At 50.0% G+C, this 20346-nt stretch overlaps 1 protein-coding gene and 1 long non-coding RNA gene across 6 annotated transcripts; one reads left to right on the top strand and one right to left on the bottom strand.

Moving 5' to 3' along the window:
- Positions 1-930: 930 nt before the first annotated feature.
- On the bottom strand, positions 931-8383 carry GNPNAT1 (glucosamine-phosphate N-acetyltransferase 1). Of its 4 annotated transcripts, none has more exons than XM_085060976.1 (6): positions 8327-8383; positions 5593-5781; positions 4848-4910; positions 3623-3750; positions 2990-3051; positions 931-2751 (listed from the first exon to the last, which is right to left on the bottom strand). In XM_085060976.1, the coding sequence occupies exons 2-6, from the start codon at positions 5762-5764 to the stop codon at positions 2604-2606; spliced, it is 573 nt and encodes a 190-aa protein (XP_084917102.1). In that variant the 5' UTR covers positions 5765-5781; positions 8327-8383; the 3' UTR covers positions 931-2603. The 4 variants fall into 4 exon arrangements, with proteins under 4 accessions (XP_084917102.1, XP_084917101.1, XP_084917100.1 ...); XM_085060975.1 differs by having other exon boundaries at positions 5593-5780; positions 8324-8374; XM_085060974.1 differs by lacking the exon at positions 8327-8383 and adding an exon at positions 8030-8183 and having other exon boundaries at positions 5593-5780.
- Positions 8384-8535: 152 nt separating this feature from the next.
- On the top strand, positions 8536-20340 carry LOC146435768 (uncharacterized). Of its 2 annotated transcripts, XR_014852379.1 has the most exons (4): positions 8536-8697; positions 13112-13263; positions 18306-18606; positions 19234-20340. It is a non-coding gene; the product is annotated as an uncharacterized LOC146435768 (long non-coding RNA). The 2 variants fall into 2 exon arrangements; XR_014852378.1 differs by lacking the exon at positions 8536-8697 and having other exon boundaries at positions 13049-13263.
- The last annotated feature ends 6 nt before the right edge of the window (positions 20341-20346 follow it).

Consider the following 20346-nt stretch of genomic DNA (forward strand, 5'->3'; position numbering starts at 1 on the left):
ATACACATTTTTGTATGTATATATTTTTGTATGTATATATACATACATGTATGTATATAAAAATATGTGTACATTATTTTATGTATAGATTATAGATACATAAAATACAGATTTTATACATACATACATAATATACATATTTGTCTATATTTTACATTAATATATACATAATATGCATATTGGGGACCTTGGTTTTTGGTCTTCAGCCAGTTGTTCTGTGGATAAATTCTAGGGCTGCTTCAGTTTCTGTATTTCCCTCCCACGGGGCTGTTCAGTGCTTGTGCCATTGTCCCCATCCATTCCTGTGACAGTTTCAAACTCCCCCTGTGACTGTGGTGTCCCAGGGCACACCTGACCCCACAGTGGCACCTCAGAGTCCCCAGCCTGGGCACTCCCAGCTCCCCAGCTGCTGTTTTTCCAGAGGGGTGGGAATGTCACCTCTGGGACAGAACAAAGAGCTCTTCAGTGCTGCTGAGGGGGCTGTGCTGGCAGGGCCATTGTGATGCAGCCACAAACCCCAGCTTTCAACCCCATTCATGTGTTTGACAATGATCTGAGTGGGGCCACAGCACCTGCTCCTCACTCTGATCTTCTCATTCACTCTTAATGAGGGCCTGGAGCTGTTTAGATGGTGTAGATATCATGGAATTCAAATCATCCACTTAAAATTAGTGGCAATTCTGAATTAATTAAAACTCTGAGAGGCAAGAAGATTTACCTCAGTCACTTGGACCAGCAGAAAGCAGGAGCTGCTTTATAGAATTACTTCAGTCAGGGCTCAGGCCAAAGCACCTCTGCTTTCTCTTGGGAGAGAAATCCATAAGGAATTCCTGAAATTGCTCCTTTCAGCCCAGGGCTGAGGAAACAGGTACCTGCAGCAGGTGATGCTGCTCAACAAGCACATCCTTACTCCATGAAAAACAGTCCAGATACAGGTGGTAATCATTTATTCAGCTTAAACAAAGATATTCCTTAAAAAAATAATCAATAAATAAACCAGACATCACCAAGAAGACACTGTATGGAGTGGAGAACCCTCAGGAAGATCAAGCAGAGCCCCCAGCACTGTAGAGCTGCTCTCCAGAGCACAAAGCAGGACAGTGTGGAAGGCTTGGCTGCCCACAAACAACCCCAGCTGGTTATAATGCCCCATTCATGGATGTGGGATTTGTCACTCCCCACACAAAACACCACTGTTGGGAACAAGGCTTTGGACGTTATTTGCTTACCACCCCTGGCAAAAGTGCTAAAATCATTTATCCAGTCTTACAGCAAGAGGGAAGCTCCACAGCAGCAGCAGCAATCCCTAGGGAGCAGAAGGGGGGATTTCCTGCTGCCTAAATCCCTACTGGCAAAACCAGAGCCCACCTGGCCCACTGGAGTTCCAGTGCCTTGGCCAGCTGTGTTCAGTGAATCCCAGAATGGTTTGGGTTGGAAGGGACATTAAAGCTCATCTCATTCCATCAGGGACACCTTCCACTATCCCAGGCTGCTCTAGGCTCTAACCAACCTGGCCTTGGACACTGCCAGGAATCCAGGGGCAGCCACAGCTTCTCTGGGCACCCTGTGCCAGGGCCTCACCCTCCTCACAGGGAGGAATTCCATCCCAACATCCCATCTAACTCTGCCCTCTGGCAGTGGGAAGCCATTTCCCATTGTCCTGGCACTATCTGCCTGTATAAAAGTCCCTCTCCCTCCTTTTTAGCTACTGGAAGTGGGTCTGAAGCTTCTCCAGGCTTAACACCCCCAGCTCTCTCAGGTGAAGCTGCATTTGCCAATCCCAATTCCCTTCCCAGTGATCACTAGCCAGAACCCCACTACACATGGGATCTATTCCATCAGACATTGCAGTTTCCCAGTTACCTCTGCCCTGTTGCAAACCATGTTTGGGTTGTGTCAGAAAAAAAGCAATTATCCTGAAAACCAAGTTATCAGCTAAAGTGCAGGAGCCCTGCAGTGAGAAGCACATCCATTTTTAGACTGGGAATTCAGCACAGCCCATAAGGATTCTCCCCTACCTGCACCACCAGTAACAAATCCAGTCTTGGAAAATAGTGCCTATAAAACTTCTGCTGCACCACCAGCACTTCCATGAGGTGTCATGGAAAAAAACAGAACAAAGGCCTGTTCTGTGTCACTAATTCTGTGTAAGAGAAGCCTCATCCCTTCCCCAGCTATGTCATCCTTCCATCAGCACAGCCAGCAGGACAGTCCCAGGGGCTGTCCTTTGGCTACTGAGAAAAGAAGGACAAACCTTTAGAAAAATACAATGCAAGAAAAAATTTGAGATAAAAATATATACCTTTGGTTAAAAACCATCCCTTTAACGAGTCCTTTGTAACTCAGCTAGAACAGAAAAGCTTCACCTCGACAGTAGTAAAAATTAGTTCTAAACTTATTTTCTAACCCAGAGGACCCTTTCTAAAACCTCAATATTTTTTTCCCCAGGATTTACACATTTGATGTTCATTATTTATAGGGATTGTTATATTTGCAGCAATAAACTATATAAATTTTCCACGGTGAGAACGTTTGTAGCACAAGCTCCTCCACCAACAGTCTTTCCAAGAAAAAAAACAAAAAACCAAAACACCTAGAAGTTGTTAATTAAAGAACCGTTGAAACATGTAGTTTTCTTCAGATACCAGGTAGCCAAACTTCTTGTAGAAATCCACATTTTTGGGCAGGCACTCCAGCGTGATTTTGTAACAGTTCAGTCTCTTACTTAGCAAGGTGAGGGTGGATGCTAATCTGGAAAAGACAAAAAGCCAACAGTTAAACGCTGGGTCAGTGAGTATTTAATTAGTTAAATTATCACAGCCACAACAGTGAGGGCTGACAGCACTCTCTGCATTTTCCTGCAGATCATTTGATTCCCAGCTGGTGATCCCTGCTGGCTGAATTCTTCCCAAGTGCCTGGCTGGAAGGTGTAAGGTGTAAGGGCTTGGTGCCCACCTGCTGCTGAATGGCAAAGGTGGGGAATACTCACAGTTTTCCAAGCTGCTTCCCTCTGCACTCCCCGCTGACCACCACATCTTCTATCCTGCCTCTCTGAAAACACAGGCAAGTGTTTGTTAGCCTGGGAATTGCCCTTCCAGCCCCCTGTTTTCACAGCCTGGCTGGGATTCCCAGCATGGAGATGCTCAGCCATCTGCTCTGTCAGAACCATGTCTGACTCCTTCAGGAGCTCACTGGGACAATGGGATACAACTCCAAGTGCTCCTTTTCCTTAGGAAAAACCAGTTTCCTTTTACTGTTAGCTCAGCACTCAAGGATGCCAGAGATTTAGAAAAAGCAGAAAATAGTTCATCATTTAAAATATGTATATTTAAAATACTTATATCTTTAAGGTTGGAAAAGCCCTCTAAGATCATTTGAGCCCAAATGTTTCCCAGCACTGCCAAGGCCATCCCTGACCCACATCTCCATGTCCCCAGGGATGGGGACCACTAGGCAACTGTGCCAGGGCTGGACAACCCTTTCCCTAAGGAAATTTTTCTCAATATCCAGCCTAAACCTCCCCAATACAACCTGAGATTGTCACAACAGAATAACACCAAAAACCAGCAAGCCCAGAGTCAGGGAGAGGATCTTTTCCTCCCTTCCCAGCTGCAGGATTTACCTTGGCACAGGAGTGAGTGAATTTATGTTCTATAACCAGCGTTGCTGTAGCAACAATCTGCCCAAGGTTTGTGTCTTCCACCACGGTAACGTAGTAATCTCCAGACCTCTTCATGTGCTCAAAGGTTTCTGTGGGAGCAGGCAGAGTGAACAGGCAGTCAGGCTCACATTAAATTTCACTGAAGTCTGGTGCTTGCTGCAGCCTCTGACTGCAAATCACTGTGGGATCACAAGGAAGATGCACCCAAGACCCCAGAAACTGAAAGCCCTGGAGTCAGATTAACCCAGGGAAAAGCAGAAATTACACAAATTCGTTTTCTGTAGCTGCCCAGAGAACCCTCCTTGCTGAGCATCGCTGCACACAGGCACTACCACATAGAATCATGGAATGGGTTGGGTTGGAAGGGACCTTAAAGCTCATCTTCCACCCCCTGCCACGGGCAGGGACACCTTCCACTATCCGAGGTTGCTCCAAGCCCTGTCCAGCCTGCCCCTTGGACACTTCCAGGGATGCAGGGGCAGCTACAGCTTCTCTGGGAAATTCATTCTAGGGCCTCACCACCCTCACAAGGAAGAATTTCATGGAAAGGGTTATCCATCCCTGGCACAGCTGCCCAGGGCAGTGGTGGAATCCCCATCCCTGGAGGGAATTAAAAGCCATGTGAATGTGATACTTGGGAACATGGATTAGTGGTGGGTTTGGATTAGATTCTGTGATTCCCTGAACTAGGCTCCATGAGAGCTGGAGAGGGACTTTGGACAAGGCCTCAAGGGACAGCACCAGGGGCAATGGCTTCCCACTGCCAGAGGGCAGGCTTAGATGGGACAGTGGGAAGGAATTCCCTGTGAGGGTGGTGAGGCCCAGGCATAGGTTGTTGAAGGAAGCTATGGCTGCCCCATCCTTGGAAGTGTTCCAGGCCAGGCTGGCCAGGCCTTGGAACAACCCAAATTCAGCCCAAATAATCCATCCTATCAGGTATCTAAAGCTCAGTCTTAAAAGCAGATTCATACTTTAGCCCTGTCCCAGCCAAGCAGCCCTTCGGGATAGCTGCAACTGGATCCAAGGCTGAGTGCCAAAGGCTGCCTCAGGGGAGCTGAGCTAATCACTCCCTCTGGCATCAGGGATCAGAGGGAGCCTCACACCCAGGCAGATTTGCTGTCAGCATCAGTATCCTTTGATTCCCAGCAGCCTCTATGGAAATGCCAAGGAATAATGATGTACTCACTGATGAACTGCTCCGGGCTCACAACTCCAGTTTCCGTCAGCTGACCCAGAACCTTAAAAAAGCCTGTTAGGAAAGGAGTGGGAAAACAATTCTCAGTGAGGGACAGACACACAGTCAGCTGCAAATAGCACAGAACAACCCAACACAGCTGTTTGGAGAGGGACCATCCCCATGGCACCATCCCATCACAGTGGGATTGAGCAATGCTGAAGGATTGGCTAAAGCTCGAGTAAGCCTGAATGAGTCCAAAACAACCTTTTGATCCAAATTCCAGAACTGAAAGAGAATTCATGCACCAAAATGCTTGTTCATGTTGCTGTGGTATTAAAGAGAATAGTATGAACAACCACACTCCCTCTCCAAAGCCATGATGAATAGGAAGTTGTGGATTACTTGGAAGATTTTACTTGAATTTTAGGATTAAAAAAGTAAACCAAATTTTCACCCAACACAGCACGAATCCATGGTGCCAAGTGCTCAACTTCAGAGCCCAGGGGATGTTAGGACAAGGCACAGGCTGGGATTGTTGGGGTGTCTTGTGCAGGTTCAGGAGTTGGACCCAATGATTCCTGTGGGTCCCTTCCACTTCAGGATGTTCTAGAATTCCATCAAATTGTTTACTGATAAAAATAACCCAAATCAGGGAAAATAAGCAATCCCAATCTACCGAGAGCTCATGCAGAAATACAAGTTATCAGCTCAGCCTCCAACTGTCATTTCTGGTGACAATAAACCAGGACTCTACCTCGATTTAAATCAGCTGTGCAAAGTGGTCTCAGGACTAGCCCATCTCCTGGATCCAGCGGAGAAATAGCAGGAGAAAATGTCGTGGTGTTCTCACTCCAGTCGAGTTCCTGCAGGATTCTGGGGTCAAACATGGGTGTGTCATCGAGCATCACAGTGGCCACAGGCATCATGGCTGCAACTGGAGGTCTGGAGCAGAATGACACAGGTAAGGCATGGTTTAATCTCTAAGTAAGTTGTTCCCTCTGTAGCATGCCATGGGATTTTGCTCAGGGGTTTAAAGAAAGGTGAATAAACTGTTGTTCACTTTATCTGCAGCTGAAGTTGCTCAGCCTTCACCTGGCGAGGCTGCTGGGTTGAACACAGTGTGTGCACCCGGACACTGTGCACGTCAGCCAGAGTCAACACACGGAGCTTGTGTGTTTATCTTGGAAAAAAACAACCTGATAAGGCTTTGAAGAGGAGATTTAACCTATACAGTTCTCTGGAAGTCAAAGCATCACTCTCAAGAAACCTCTCAACAACCTGTCTAGAGATCATTTGCATTCCTGTTCAATTTAAAACCGGTGGTAGGAATAGTGCACTTTTTTCCAACTGATCCCATCCCTCAAATATTTAATCTCTTGGGCAAGAGACAGCTCATTCCACAGCAGGTGATGCCACAGTTAGAGCCCAACCTGCCTCTCCCAGGCTGTCCTGTTTGCTCCATGTGTTTACAGAGCCCAGTGCTGGCCCAGCTGTTAAGCACAGCCCCACAGTGCCCATTAACAGGGAAAGCAGCAGTGCCAAGGTGATGGTGAGATACCTGTTAATGATTAAAGAGACTGGGGAACTGGGGGTTATTCTGGGTAACAGGAAGCAAAGGGATGTATTTTCCTTATTGGGTTCAAGGCCAGGAGCAACCTGGTCTAGTGGAAGGTGTCCCTGCCCATGGTAGGGGGTGGAATGAGATGGGCTTTAAGGTCCCTTCCCACCCAAACCAGGCTGGGATTCTGTGATAAAGGAAAATAATTCTTACTCTGTACCCTGTGGAATACCTGGTTGGGGTTCTGGTATGAACAGAACTCATGGGAATGTCTAATTTCTTTATAAATCTTCAAATTACCTTAGCTGCACTCCATAAATGATACATCAGCCACACACCAGTGGTCAGGCCAAATAAACAGCGGAAAGAAAAAGGTGTTTGGGATGACACTTTTTAAAATAAGACACCTCAGAGCCCAGAGAAAGAACAGGCAATGTTTGCTGTGAAGCATCACAGTGTAATGAGCCTCAAAAGTGAAAGTGACTCTAGAAACCCAACTGAAAAAAAGCTTAAAATTAAAAAAAAAAAATCTTTTTTTATGCTACCTGCTGGTACACACTGGCCTTTAAATCTCAGTTCCCATCCTAATTTTGCATATAAAAGTAAAAAAAAAAAAAAGCCACTACAGCAATTAAACAGCAACACCAATTCTCATCCCATGTGAATTTTCAAAATGAAACAGCAGGAAAGATGAATTGCAAAGAAAAACATTTCCATAGATTTCTCTGTTCCTACAGCTGAACTATTCCAACATTGCTTTTCCTCTGTCCCCCAGAATTCCCAAGTGTCCATACCAACATTTAGTATCTGTACAGAATCAATCAAATCCCATGAACTCCAGCTCAGGGTTTCAGCACACCAAGTTCATATGAAAAGCACGTGGAGGAAATAAATTTCTTGATAATCTCTGAGCAATGAGTGACCAACTAAGAGTCATTTTCCCAACTACTTCCGGCACAGCTGGAGCAGCATGGACTTGAAAGCTACACTCATTTTCTGGAGGCAGGAATATGAGTTAGGATAATGCCAATCCAAAATGAAATGAAATAAAATATTGAGGTAGAGGGAGGGAGAAGAGCTCTGGGCTGTGGGTTGTCCTGGTGCTCAGCTGAAGTCTCCCTGGAGCATCCCGGAATCCCCATGTGGGTTGGGAGCAAGACAGGGAAGGACAGGGTAACCCCAGGGACCCCCTGAGCTGATCTGCCATCCTGCAGGACACCCCCAAACCCCCTGGGAGGGCCAGTGGGTGCTTGGCCAGACCTCTACCAGCCCCCCAGTTTTGGGGGACAGGGTGACAGAGCCCAGCTCTGCCCTTGGAGGGTCCCCACAGCTCCCCTCATCTGAAGCAGCCCCTTTGGGGCAGAACCTCCTGCACAACCAAGCCCTCAGTGGGTTCCTCCACCTCACACACAGCCCCTTGAGGGGATCCCGTCAAATGCCTCACCTCACAGGCAGCCTTTTGGGGGAGTCCCCTCACACCCAGCCCTTCGGGGGATCTCCACACCTCACCCACTGAACCCCGTGGGGTCCCACACCCCTCACACAGTCTCTCGGGGGGTCCCTATAACTCTCCTCAGCTGAAGCTGAGGGTGGCACCCTTCCCCAAACCATCCCCTCAGAGGTGTCCCCTCACCTCACACTGAGAGCACCCCTCACTTCATCTTCAGCCCCTCGGTGAGGGGAGCATCCTGTTGCCTCACACACACACCTTCGGGCGGTCCTATCACCCCCCCCATACACACACAGAGCCCTCGGCGAGGTACCCACAGCGCCCTTCAGCTGAAGCAGCCCCTCGGAGCTGACACCCCTCCCCAGACCGGCCCCTCAGAGGGTTCCCCCCGCAGCCCCTCGGAGGTGACACCCCTCCCCACACCAGCCCCTCAGAGGGTTCCCCCCGCAGCCCCTCAGGCCCCCTGCCCGCACTCACCCGCGCGCGCCGGCCCCGCCGCACGCGCCGCACGGACGTGGCAGGGTGGGCGGGGCCGCGGGGGGCCTGGCGCGCGCGCACGCCCGCCCACCCGCGCCCAGCCAGTCGCAGCCAACCGCCGCCCACCGCAGCCAATCGCCGCCGATCTCCGCCCGCCGGCCACGCCCCCATCGGCGCCTCGCCGGCCTCGCGACCTTTGGGGTCTCGCCCCGCCCCTCGCGCGGGTTGGGCGGTGAGGTGTGGCCACGCCCCCTCCCTCACAGAGACCACGCCCCTCCCGGCGCGTTCCGCCCTCACGGTGTGCCAAGATGGCGGCTGGTGCCGTGAGGGGATTGCGGCTCCTGTTCTGGCTCTGGGCTCACGCCGCCCGAAGGGTCTGTTCACCCTCAGGCGCCCCGATGGGCTCGGCGAGGGGAAGGGTGAGGGCAGCGAGGCATGACAGACCTCAGTTCCCACACACGCACACCCCTTGCTTCACCTCGGGCGTCAAGGCTGAGGCGTTTGCCGTGACAGGGTTTGGAATGGCAGTATCGTGGAATTCCAAATGGGTTGAGTGTGAAATGACCTTAAAGATAATATCGTTCCAACTTCTGACATGGACAGGGACACCTTCCACTATCCCAGGTTGCTCCAAGCCCTGTCCAGCCTGGTCTTGGACACTTCCAGGGATCCAGGTGCAGCCACAGCTTCTCTGGGCAACCTGTGCCAGGGCCTCCCCACCCTCACAGCCAGGAATTCCTTCCCAATATTCCATCTAAACCTGCCTGCTTCCAGTTTAAAGCCATTGCCCCTTGTCCTGTCACTCACTTTGGTAATTTTTATCTCTGTGGAATTGTTCTTGGAAGCTCCATCTCTGCTTGGACAAGGCCTGTGCTGGGATGAGCCTAGTTCAGCCTCCAAGGCTGACAGACGTCATGAGTGAGGGTTTTAATCCCTTTTCAATAAAAAAACCCAACTTTGAGATCATCTCAAGAGACCGTTTTATGAACAGCTGAGGTCAGGGCACGCGTGTAGCCTGCAGCAGGAGAGCTGGTGAGCACAATAATTACACAAAACGCTTCCGAGACATGATTTCCATTTTCCATGTGTCTCCCCTGTTATTTTACCATCAGAGTGAATCATTCTGTAACCGTGGAAACAATCAACACTCCTTATTTTTGACTTCTCCAGGCCCTGAGTGACCAGATGACACACACTGACCTCCCTTGGTCCAGGCACACCCAAAATCTGGGGGCGAAGCTCCCAGCTTGCAGCCGGATGAACCACTGCAGTATTTAACCTTTTCTTGCAAGGGAAAGGCACAAACTGGGCGTGAGTTTGTCCTCCTATCCCTTCTCTTTTGTTTTGAGGGATTCAGAGGACTGGGAAGGTCCCATCCATGCTAAAAGTGAACATTATATTGCACTGCTTTGCCTGGTTGAACAGGGAAACTGAGAGTGTAGACACATTTTCACTGTGTGAAAAACTACAGACAGAGGTTTAGCTTGACTCCCTCCACTGTGCCTTTTCCTTGATGGAAAACTTTTATGGATTTGAGGCAGATTTTACATTTTGTGTAAGTAAGTGTGGAAAGTCAATGCTTTTAAAAGCCAAAATCATGCCATAACAAGGCCCTGACCACATGGGGTCAGCCCAGCTTTCCCCACTGAGGCTCAGAGCAGAGGTCCTGGACCTGCAGCAGGAATACAGTGACTTTTGGACAATTTTATCCAGGTGCATCCTCCCAGTTTCCAATGATCATTGAGGGACATCCTGACCCAGGAGGTGCATCTAGCCTGTGGGATTTAACAGCTGAGCAGTGCTGTCCTCTCTGTATCTCAGCTTTTGACTTCCAGTGTTCCTGTGCAGCAGTGGAATGTTGAAAAGTGAGGGGAAAAAACCCTTTGTTTTGGTTAAAACTCCTGCTCTGCCCCAGCAAGGCTGAGTTTGTTAGTCCTGGAGAGCAGTGCTGTCCTATTTCCCACCACAGGTACTGACAAACCTCTCTTCATGGGGATTTTGTAGCAGCAGGAATCTAAACCAGAGCAGGGAAATTAGCTGAATGGAAAAACCTTCCCTGTCATTCCAGACCCTTGTAAATAGTCTTTCTCCATGTTTTCTGTAGGCTCCCTTCAGGTACAGAAGGCTGCAATTAGATCACCCTGAAGCCTTTTATTTCCCAGGCTGAACAATCCCAGTTTTCCCAGCCTTTCCTTGTAGGAGAGGTGCTCCATCCTCTGATCATCTTGGTGGCCTCCTCTGGACTGTCTCCAACAGGACAATTATATTGATGAATGTTCCTAGAATGGGAATGGGATCAGCTGCAGTGCTGAATTCACATTTGAGGTGGGGTTTGTTTCTTCTTTGGTGACCAGGGACAGGACCCAGGGAATGGCTGGAGCTGTGCCAGAGGAGGGTTAGGTTGGATTTCAGGGAAAGGTTCTTCCCCCAGAGGGTGCTGGGCACTGTCCAGGCTCCCCAGGGAATGGGCACAGCCTGAGGCTGCCAGAGCTCCAGGAGTGTTTGGACAACATTTCCAGGGATGCACAGGATGGGATTGTTGGGGTGTCTGTGCAGGGCAGCACTGGATGATCCTTGTAGTTCCCTTTTAGCTCAGGATATTCTATAATTCTTTCCAAAGCCAGCAAGCATCCACAGCTCCCTGGTATCTCCAAGGCCCGATTTGGCTGCTGAAGAGCAAAGGGAAAGTTAAAACAGCACATTTCCACTGCTTTCTTCATTTCCACATCTCTCCACCAGTTCCACTGTGACCTATTCTGTTGCACAGGGGAAAACAAAACCTTCCAGCAAAGTGATATCCTTTGGCTGCTCCGGATTTACCAGCAGGGAAATTGCAAATCCATGACCGCAGGACAGTCAGAGAGATGGGAAGGGAGCCATGCACTTGTTTGATGTAAATGTCCCAGCCTAGACACACCCTGCTTTATGAGGAGAGAAAAAGTGCTCTCCTTTTCCTTCGGCTGGATGACACAAGGCAGGAGGAACGGAGAAATCCTTGCCACAATAAAAGTGTTTACATTCTGTTTTGGAAACATGCTCAGGGCTTGGAATACCCAGGGACCAGCCTCTTTTAACCTCTCCTAGACAGGGCTGTATCCTGCCACAAATAAATCCTGAGGGGTGGAAATGTCTGAAGAGTTGCACAAACAAGCTCCAGACACCTGGATTTTGCAGAGGACCCAGTGCCTGTTTATCCCCTGGAAAGAAAGATGCTGCTGTGTCTCTTCAAGTGTTTCCTGCAGACGGATAATGAGAAGCTAAATACCTGCTCCAGCTTAATAAAGTCAAGAGGAAACCTGGCAGAGCTCTGCCGCCATCCAGATGGCCTCCTGGGACCTGGGAAATGGCATTTCCTTGGGGTTTGGGATAGTTATGGAAGGAGAAGTGCATCTGGACCGTGTCTGCCTCGCTGGAAATAATTATACCATCTTTAACCAAGCAGCCAAATGTAATTTAACTGCACAGAAAGTGTTCGGAGCCACAGGGGTGTTGCAGCCCCAGCCTGCTATGCATGGAGGCTGGAAGTGTTCAGTGTCTTTAGGTTTTCTCATTTTTCTTGCCCATGTCCCAGAAAGCACGTTTTTTTAATGGAGAAAATCCCTACCTAAGGTTGACAACATCTCACCTTATTAATGCTCCAATATCCTGGTTCAGAGTCCAACTCAGGGCTTAAAAAATACACCCAAAAAAGCTTCAACAAAAACCTTAATTGAAAAAAGCCAGCCTCTTTTGGATGTGGCTGTTTCATGGGAAATAAAATGGCATCAGCTCATCCCAAAAAACGAGCTGGGATCAGATCCAGCACGAATCTGGCTTCAGGGTGAGAAATGGGGGATGAAGCCCAAATGGTGCTTCTGATCCCACAGTGCTGCAGGGTTGTGCACATTGCAGGTGACTCCTGAGATTTGGGGTCCCTGCCGGTAAAAGGACATTTTCTCCTCAGCCACAGGCAGAGCACTCTGGATGATGGATCTTCCTGTACAAAATGAGCACACTGTGAATTCCATAAGCTCTTTTCCTGGATGGATTAGTGACTAAATAGCAGCTTTTCCCTTTTTCCCTTTCACCAAGGTGGCTTTTGCCCAGTGACTGTCTCTGCAGACACACTGTCACCTGATGTCCCACCAGTGGGACACTTAAGGAGTGCTGTGTTTCCCAAAGGTTGCGTTTTATGAGTTCCTTGTTGTGAGTGAAATTCCAGGTGTCAGCACAGAAATAACAACAGAGGGAAATGTCCCAAGTGAAGGGCTTGAAGAATCTTGTGTGTGAAACCAAAATTCACACATGTTCCTGGGGGTGGAAAGGGACAGGTGGGCTTTGGGATCTGAGCCAGCTCTGGGATCACTGGGAAATGATGGTCTCGGAAACACCCAAGGAATTGAGCATTTAAACTTAAATAGGGGAGGTTTAGATTAGAGATTAGGAAGGAATTCTTCCCCGTGAGGGTGGGGAGGATCTGGCACAGGTTGTCCAGAGAAGCTGTGGCTGCCCCTGGATCCCTGGAAGTGTCCAAGGCCAGGTTGGACACGGCTTGGAGCAGCCTGGGATAGTGGAAGGTGTCCCTGCCCATGGCAGGAGTTGGAACTGGATGTTCTTTAAGGTCCCTTCCAACCCAAACCAGTCTTTGATGCCACAATTCTGTGATCATGTCACTGGTGTCCCAGTAGCCATCCCTGTGCCAGGCAGAGATCTCTCCTCTCCTCAGTGCTGGACAGAGATCGGGAATGTGCTCAGCCCTGCCGTGCTCACCCATCGCCCTTCTCTCCCGACTGTCCCTTTTCCCTCTAGGTGGAGTTATTACACATCAGATTCCAGCTTCTTCCGTGCCTGGATCTGCTCCTGCAGCCGTGCCGACAGTGAGATCTCTGCCACTGCCTGCATCCCCACTGCCTGGACACTTCCTGGGAATTTACACGTGTTGCATGCGTGGGATGGGAAAGGTGAGCTGTGCTTTGGGGCTGTGTGGGCAAGGGGAGGATGGGAGTCCCTCAAAATGAAAGGAAAATGATTCATCAGGGATGTACTGTGGGCTCCATGGAGTATCTTCCCTTAATTCTGCTTTATGAGCTTCTCCTCCTTTCTCTTACCTTGTGGCATGGTTGGAGGGGAGGAAGAGGGGACAGGAAATCCTGCAGGGTTATTTTTGAACTATGCCTAATTAACAGCATCGTTTGGATCGACTTGGTCACAGAGGGCTTGAAGGACAATTTGGGACTCATAGATTCCAGGTGCTCTCATTCCCAGGCCCTGTGGACCTCCAGGACAATGTGGATTTTTGCTGTAGGTGCCAGGGGAGCAGCTGGGGCTGAACTCTGCCCTGTGCTCCTACTCTGTGCCAGGGCACATCCACCCTTGGTGGGGCATCCTGCCTCTTCATCTCCTCCACATTCCCCCACCAGCAAAATTCCCTGTTCTCACTCCAACTCTTTCCCAGGATCTGGCATTTAAGTCCTGAAGATTTACCAGCCCTCTCCCTCCCTGCTGTCGTTTTCTTGTCTGTCTCAGGGACATTCCCACCCTCTTCTCATGTTTATGGAAAGAGGGAAAAACCCTCAGGAGATAAAGCAGCTGCTCGTCCTGAGTTCCAGGGAGCCCCTGGATGTAAGGCTGTATCCTTGGAACTGCCTGACATGTGATTTTCAGCTGGGAGATGATGTGAATCAGATGTGGTCCCTCCAGAGGGCCACCCAGGGTGGGACACAGCTTGGATGGGGGCTGGAGGTGGCCTTGGTGCAGCTCTGTCCCTCTGGAAGGATGGGCAGAGCTCTTCCCAGGTTTGCCATTTCCAAGAGCTTTCCTCAGCCTTGCTGCCTCAGCATGGCAAAAGCAAAACACACAAAACTCTTTCCTCAAGGTCACAGCAGCTCTTTGCCCTCCTGCTTAAATCTGCTGAGAGCCATTAGGGATACCAGGAACCTGATTTTTCCCAAGTGTCCCAGGTGAGGTCTGGCCATCCCTGCCTCCTGAGCAGGAATTAGCTGGGTTTATTCCAATGGGATCAGCATCCCCTCTCCCACTGGTGGGGTTGGGCTCAAACCTGAGCTCTGTGGGCCCAGTGCTGTGGAAAAAAAAAAAAAAAGGAGATGTGGAAAAGAGAGCAAGTTTAGCTTGGATATTGTGAAAAAATTCTTGGCTGTGAGGGTGGGGAGGCCCTGGCATAGAGTTCCTAGAAAAGCTGTAGCTGCCCCTGGATCCCTGGAAGTGTTCCAGGCCAGGTTGGACAGGCTTGGAGCAGCCTGGGACAGTGGGAGGAACTGGATGAGCTTTAAGGCACCTCTCTGGGCACCCCTGCAATTCCCCTGTGGCTCCTAATGCTCTTTCCTGAGCTGTTCCAGTGCCTCTCTTTGTGATATGTCCCCAGGCAAAGGACTAATGGGAATAAATCCCAGCTGGGATCACTGGTGTGAGTCAAATTTCTAACCCAGATCCTCTCCCATTTCTCACCCCCTTCTCCAGGCAGGAAATCAAAGCTCAGCTCGCTCATTAGGGACTGACCAGCTGTTGACCAAAAGCCAAAAATAAAACCCAGAGCAAATGCTTTATTTGCTCAAACTGCTGCATTCTCAGAGGAGGGGGAGTGGGAGTTTTCCAACCAAAGGCTTCCCACCAGCTGGGAATCTGCGGCTTCACCAGGAGCTGACAGCACAGGGGAGCTCTGTTACCAAGTCTTTGTCTTGACTAGGGATCAAAGGGAAAATTTTCTGAATGATTTCGGTATCTGACAGGTTCCTGCACATTTGAGCCACTGTGAAATATGGGATTGGCCTTCCCGAGTCACTTGGGAATTTGGGAAATATTTTGCTGCTTCTGTGTCAAGCTAAAAAAAGAAAAACTCTTCAAGTGGAGCTCCGCAGCCTCTTCCTCGGATCAGATCAAATGCTGATCACACTGATCTGAGCTCCCTGGCAGATTTTTCGGGATGAATTTAACATGTTGGGGTTTTTAAGTTCTTCTTAAACTGGAGTTTCCCCTCTTTTCCCCACAGCTCATCAACAGGGCTGTTCTCAGATCCCACATAGGGAAGATCCAGGTTTGCATCCCGAGGGATCGCAGACCTTCAGCCTGGGAAAAATCCCCATTTGCATCCTGGAATTATGAAAACCAGACGGGAGAGCTTAAGGGAAACCAAAGGAGCAGTTTCTGGGGGGAGACTCAAGGCTGAAATATGTGCAACAGCTGGAGGGATGCAGGGGATTTCAAAGGGAAGGCCTGGCATGCCAATGGAAACGGGAGCAGGAGCAGGGGCTGCACTGCACTGCTGCTTACGGGAAGAGCTGCAAGCGGGGGAGCACTTTATTTGTTGCAGATCTATAACATCCAGCAGATATTTATGGATCTTTTATCTCTTTAGTGCCTCGGGGCTGCAAATCAAAGCACCCGGGGCTCTTGTGAGACTGAAAGCAAACAAATAAAACCCCCACTGGTCTCCAGAAAGGTTTGGAGCCGCATGAGTGCTGTCACTGATCCGACTGAATTTAATTAGACCCATTAAACCACTCCTGGTGCCATCACTCTGGAGGGCTTTGGATCTTCACCATCCCTTCCTGCATGGGAGATGAGGGATAATACACCTGGGAAGTGAGAGTTCTCTGAGGCAGACTGAACCAGGCACATCCACATCCGTGTGTGGTTCCAGCTCTGCGCTGGATCCTGGCTCTGGCGGCACCAGGTCTGTGTTTCCTGCATCCCCAGTCAATTCCAGGAAAATCCCTGGTGATCCTGAGTGCCCTCAGAGGGTCTTCTATAGGGCAGGTCAGAGTGAAAAATGCTGCTGATCCCAGCCCTGGGATACTCAACCCAGCGAGGGGCTTGGAGGGGATGGACAAGGCAGGGAAAGGTCGGCTAAAGCTCTCACATTCCCCCTCGGTGGGAGCACCAGGAATTTGGGAGATGTCTCTGCACACAGCCAGGGAAGTGGTGCCGGCCACCCAGGAGCCCCTTCCCGGCCTGAAGGCTGGAAACTCTCCAGTGTGCTTCCTGAGACACTGAAGTGACTCATCCAGCTTGGGTTTACTACAGATTAATTTAAGGAGCTTTTTTCAGCCCCTGCCCACCACAGGAAAGCCCCTGGGGTGGCCATCCCACGGCGGGAGGAATGGGAGGGCTTTTGGAAACCCACATGTCCTGGGGCAGGCAGTAACCCAGCTCCCTTTGGAGGATCAGTTTGTGCTACAGAATCACAGAATCGTGGAATGTTTTGGGTAGGAAAGGACCCTAAAGCCCATCTCCTTGCAACCCTCTGCCATGGACAGGGATGCCTTTCACTATCCCAGGTTGCTCCAATCCACTTAACCTTGAAAATTTCCAAGGATTATTTCTCTCACCCTTCCCAAACCAACAGTTTCTCCAAATGTCCCTTTTCCATCAGTTCCTGTCAGCAGGATGTCCCCATACCCAGCCCTCACCCCGTCCCTGCTGCAGGGGATAGCCCTGTTGGGGAGATATTTCTTTTTTGCTTTATTTTTAAAATATCTGCGTGTTTGCAAACCTCTCCCCCCTCCAAAACTCCGCCGATCCTGCTCCAAACCCGCTCCGGGACTCGCCCATCTGCACGGTATTAAGTTACTTGGGGCTTAAAACGCCGTAGGAATCCCAGCCGACCCCCCAGGCCATGCCTGGCTCACACAGGCATCCAAATCCCCTGCTGCATTCGGAGAGGTGCGTTTTCCCGCGGCAGCCGGTTTGCATCAGTACCTTGCCAAAAAGTGATTTATTTTTTCCTTTTCCCCTCCTCAAGGTCCTGCAGTGGGGTCAGCAAGGGAGGAGCATCATCCCCGTGGCGCTGCTGCTGTTGGAGGGCTGGAGTTGTCCCATTTCCAGGCATCTCTGCCACTTATTTTGCTAAACTGAGATTTGAGCAGCCTTGTTGGCTTTGAATCTCCCACTCCATCGTGTGCTTATCACTGGAAGTTGGAAATAATTCCTTTTTCCTAAGCTCAGCCACCAGTCTGTGGATGCCAGGAGGTCACAGCTCTTTTTCCCCGAGGCTGAGTCACCCCGGGGGCTGTGGACACCCACGGGTGGTTTCTCCTTGGCTTGGCTTTGAATTTGGATTGCTCTGATTGCCCAAAAGAAACAACCACAGCCAGATTTCCCCGTGTCAGCAGGATAAACCTCCAAGTTTCCCTCCAGAGCTGGAGCTGTGGGAACTCCTGGGATTTGCCAAGGCTGGGTTTGGCAGTGCCTTGTCTTGTCAAGATCCTCCTCATCCTCTGCTCTTTGGTTTAATGCCCAAACACCCCAAACCCACCTGGCCTGTGATGTCTCTCCCCAGCACATCTCTGTGAACCTTCTGTGCCCAACACATCCTGGTTTTCCTGTGGCTCAGGATCATGGAGCAAACAACCACCATCCTCCTTGTCCTCTCTGCTGAGGTGGATCACCCATCCCTTCCCCTGGGCTCCAGCTCTTACCACCTCCCTCCTTAATCCATTTTCCAATGTGCTCCTCATGCTTCCTCCTCACCCCCATCCATCCTCAGCGTGTGGCCATTCCCACCCGTGCCCTGTTTTATCTGGTGTTTCTCCAGATTTCAGGAAAACCACATATTATTTTACCCCACTCTTCTCCAACACCTCATTACCATTTCCATCTTTTCATCCAAGGAGAAAGGAAATTTTCATCTCGGAAAGATGCTAGAAAACCCAGCAGCCTCCTCTGGATCACCTCGAACCCCCTCTGACTCCTTCCCTGTTTCCTGCAAGCTCCCGCACTGCTTCCCACCCGGCTTCTCCCAGCTCCCACCCTCGGGGGGCCGTGCGGGGAAGGGCTGTGGTTGACAGCAGCCTCTGCCTTCCCATGCCCCTTCTCCGACCTCTTCAGCTTCTCTGCTCAGTGTTTCCTGCCTTATCACCTCCCCCAGCTGCAACCCAGAGCCCTGCGGAGGTGGCTGGGGACGGATGGACCGAAGGGACTTCAATCCATCTTTCCTCCCCATCCCGCCTAACCGCAGGCTGGGCAATAGGAGGTAAACATTTTTCAGGGAGCCACCCCATCACACACCCAGCTTTGGAGCTGCTCCAGCATTGCTGCCGCGCCTCGCCCGCTCCGTATCCAGCCGAAATCCTGGCGCTGCATGCCAGGAGCGTGCTCGCCTCCCTCCGTTCGCGTGCTCCCGGCGCTGCCCGGACTTGCCGGCATCCCGAACAAGGAGCCCGCGGGCGTGCGGCACGATCGGGAGCATCCCTGGCACGTCCCGCTGGCGCTGGGAACAAAATGAGTGGGAGGAACCGCCCGGCCCCACCGGGCCACCCCTTCTCCTGGATTTTATGGATGGAGCAAAGGTGCAGCTCGGCCCGGGGCACGGGGTGTAAAATGGGGAAATGCGTTTGTGCCAGGAGAGGCTTACACTGGATATTAGGGGAAATTCCTTGATGGAAAGGTGGTCAGGCACTGCAAGAGGCTGCCCAGGGAAGCGGTGGAGTCACTGGAGGGATGTGAAAGCCTTGTGGATGTGGCACTTGGGGACATGGATTAGTGGTGGGCTTGGCTTAAATCCTGTGATTCCCTGAATCCCTGGGCTGCTTCCCCACTGCCTGCCTGGCCAGGGACTGGGATCTAAAGGGGACTCCAAGAGAGCTGGAGAGGGACTTTGGACAAGAGCCTGGAGTGACAGGAGACAGGGAACGGCTTCTCACTGCCAGAGGGCAGGGAGAGATGGGATATTGGGAAGGAATTCTTGGCTCTGAGGGTGGGCAGGCCCTGGCACAGAGTGCCCAGAGAAGCTCTGGCTGCCCCTGGATCCCTGGAAGTGTCCAAGGCCAGGCTGGACAGGGCTTGGAGCAACCTGGGATAGTGGAAGGTGTCCCTGCCTGTGACAGGGGGGTAGAACAAAATGATCTTTAAGGTCCTTTCCAACCCAAACCATTCCAGGATTTTATAATTTCGCTTTTTGTTGGCATTTGTTTCAGCAAGCTCAGTGTAAGGCAGCAGGAGGGAGCCCAAGGCTGGCACGGGATGGCTCTGTCCTATGGGATTTATTTATGGCCTTTCCATAGCACAGTTGAACCCCAAAAACCAGGAGTGGCAGCTGAATGTTAAATAAAAGATTTGACTTTTATTTAAAATAAAATGTATTTGAACATAGTCTTGATACCACGGACTACGGGAACGCAACGCTGGTTATTCCTCGGGATTAGGCAGGGCATGGGATCCTTCCTCGTTAGCGTTAATGGGGGAATAGCTTAATGAACCAGGCAGTCCTGGCCCCAGGCATCAGCTACTGAGGGTGTTGAGGCACAGCTCTGGAATCCCCTTTAACTTAGATCACAATTTACGGGACTGAAATGGTATTTTTTGTGGGTTTTTTATTCCTTGGTTTGTCCCCGTACCCCTTCCAGACATCCTACAGTTACTGCTGATCTATGCAATATTCTAGCTGGCTTGTGAGACTAGTTACAAAAACTGTACAACTTTATAAAATTTGTGTTTTTTACATTAGTTACACAAAAACCTTTACTTCATAAACCTTTTACTTCATATCGTAATGAAAAAATTTGCATATCAGAGGCAGAACAGTGACTATGCTGGTGAATACTAAAAGTGTCATAATACAATACGGTGTACAAATAAAATTAAAAAAAAAAAGACAATATAAATGATTATCAAAAGGCAAGTTAAACAAATAAAACCAAGCTATAACAGACTAACAGAAGATCATCTTCGAGGCCACACAAAACTATCCTCAAAGTCATGTCAGGCACCTTCAAAGTCCTGGTGTAGTGTGAGAGGAGAGATGGCAGCTCTGCTCAGGAGCAGGACGACTTCAAACAGGTCAAATGTACAGAATAAAACCACAAAAAAAGGCAGTAAAACACTCATGCACTAAACATGATAAATAGACTTCATATAGGTTAGCCCTGGATGGCTTTACAAGAAGATGGCTTAGAGTTCTCTTCAAAAATTGGCTTTTTAAAGTCAGTTAAATCTTTATCCTGATCTGCCCATTGGAGTCTGGATCTATGGGTCATCGGCACTGTCACCCTGCCCAGACATGGTCTGGTTATAGCAAATTAACAGAAGTG

This window comes from Lichenostomus cassidix, chromosome 5, assembly GCF_008360975.1.
Source record: "Lichenostomus cassidix isolate B80296 chromosome 5, HeHo_3.0, whole genome shotgun sequence".
Lineage (NCBI taxonomy): Eukaryota > Metazoa > Chordata > Aves > Passeriformes > Meliphagidae > Lichenostomus > Lichenostomus cassidix.

Coding starts and splice junctions, on each gene's coding strand:
- GNPNAT1 (XM_085060976.1), bottom strand. CDS start 5,764: ATGATGCCTGTGGCCACTGTGATGCTCGATGACACACCCATGTTTGAC. Junction 4,911..5,592: donor CACAGCTGATTTAAATCGAG/GTAGAGTCCTGG, acceptor CTTTCCTAACAG/GCTTTTTTAAGGTTCTGGGT. Junction 3,052..3,622: donor TCACTCACTCCTGTGCCAAG/GTAAATCCTGCA, acceptor CTGTGTTTTCAG/AGAGGCAGGATAGAAGATGT.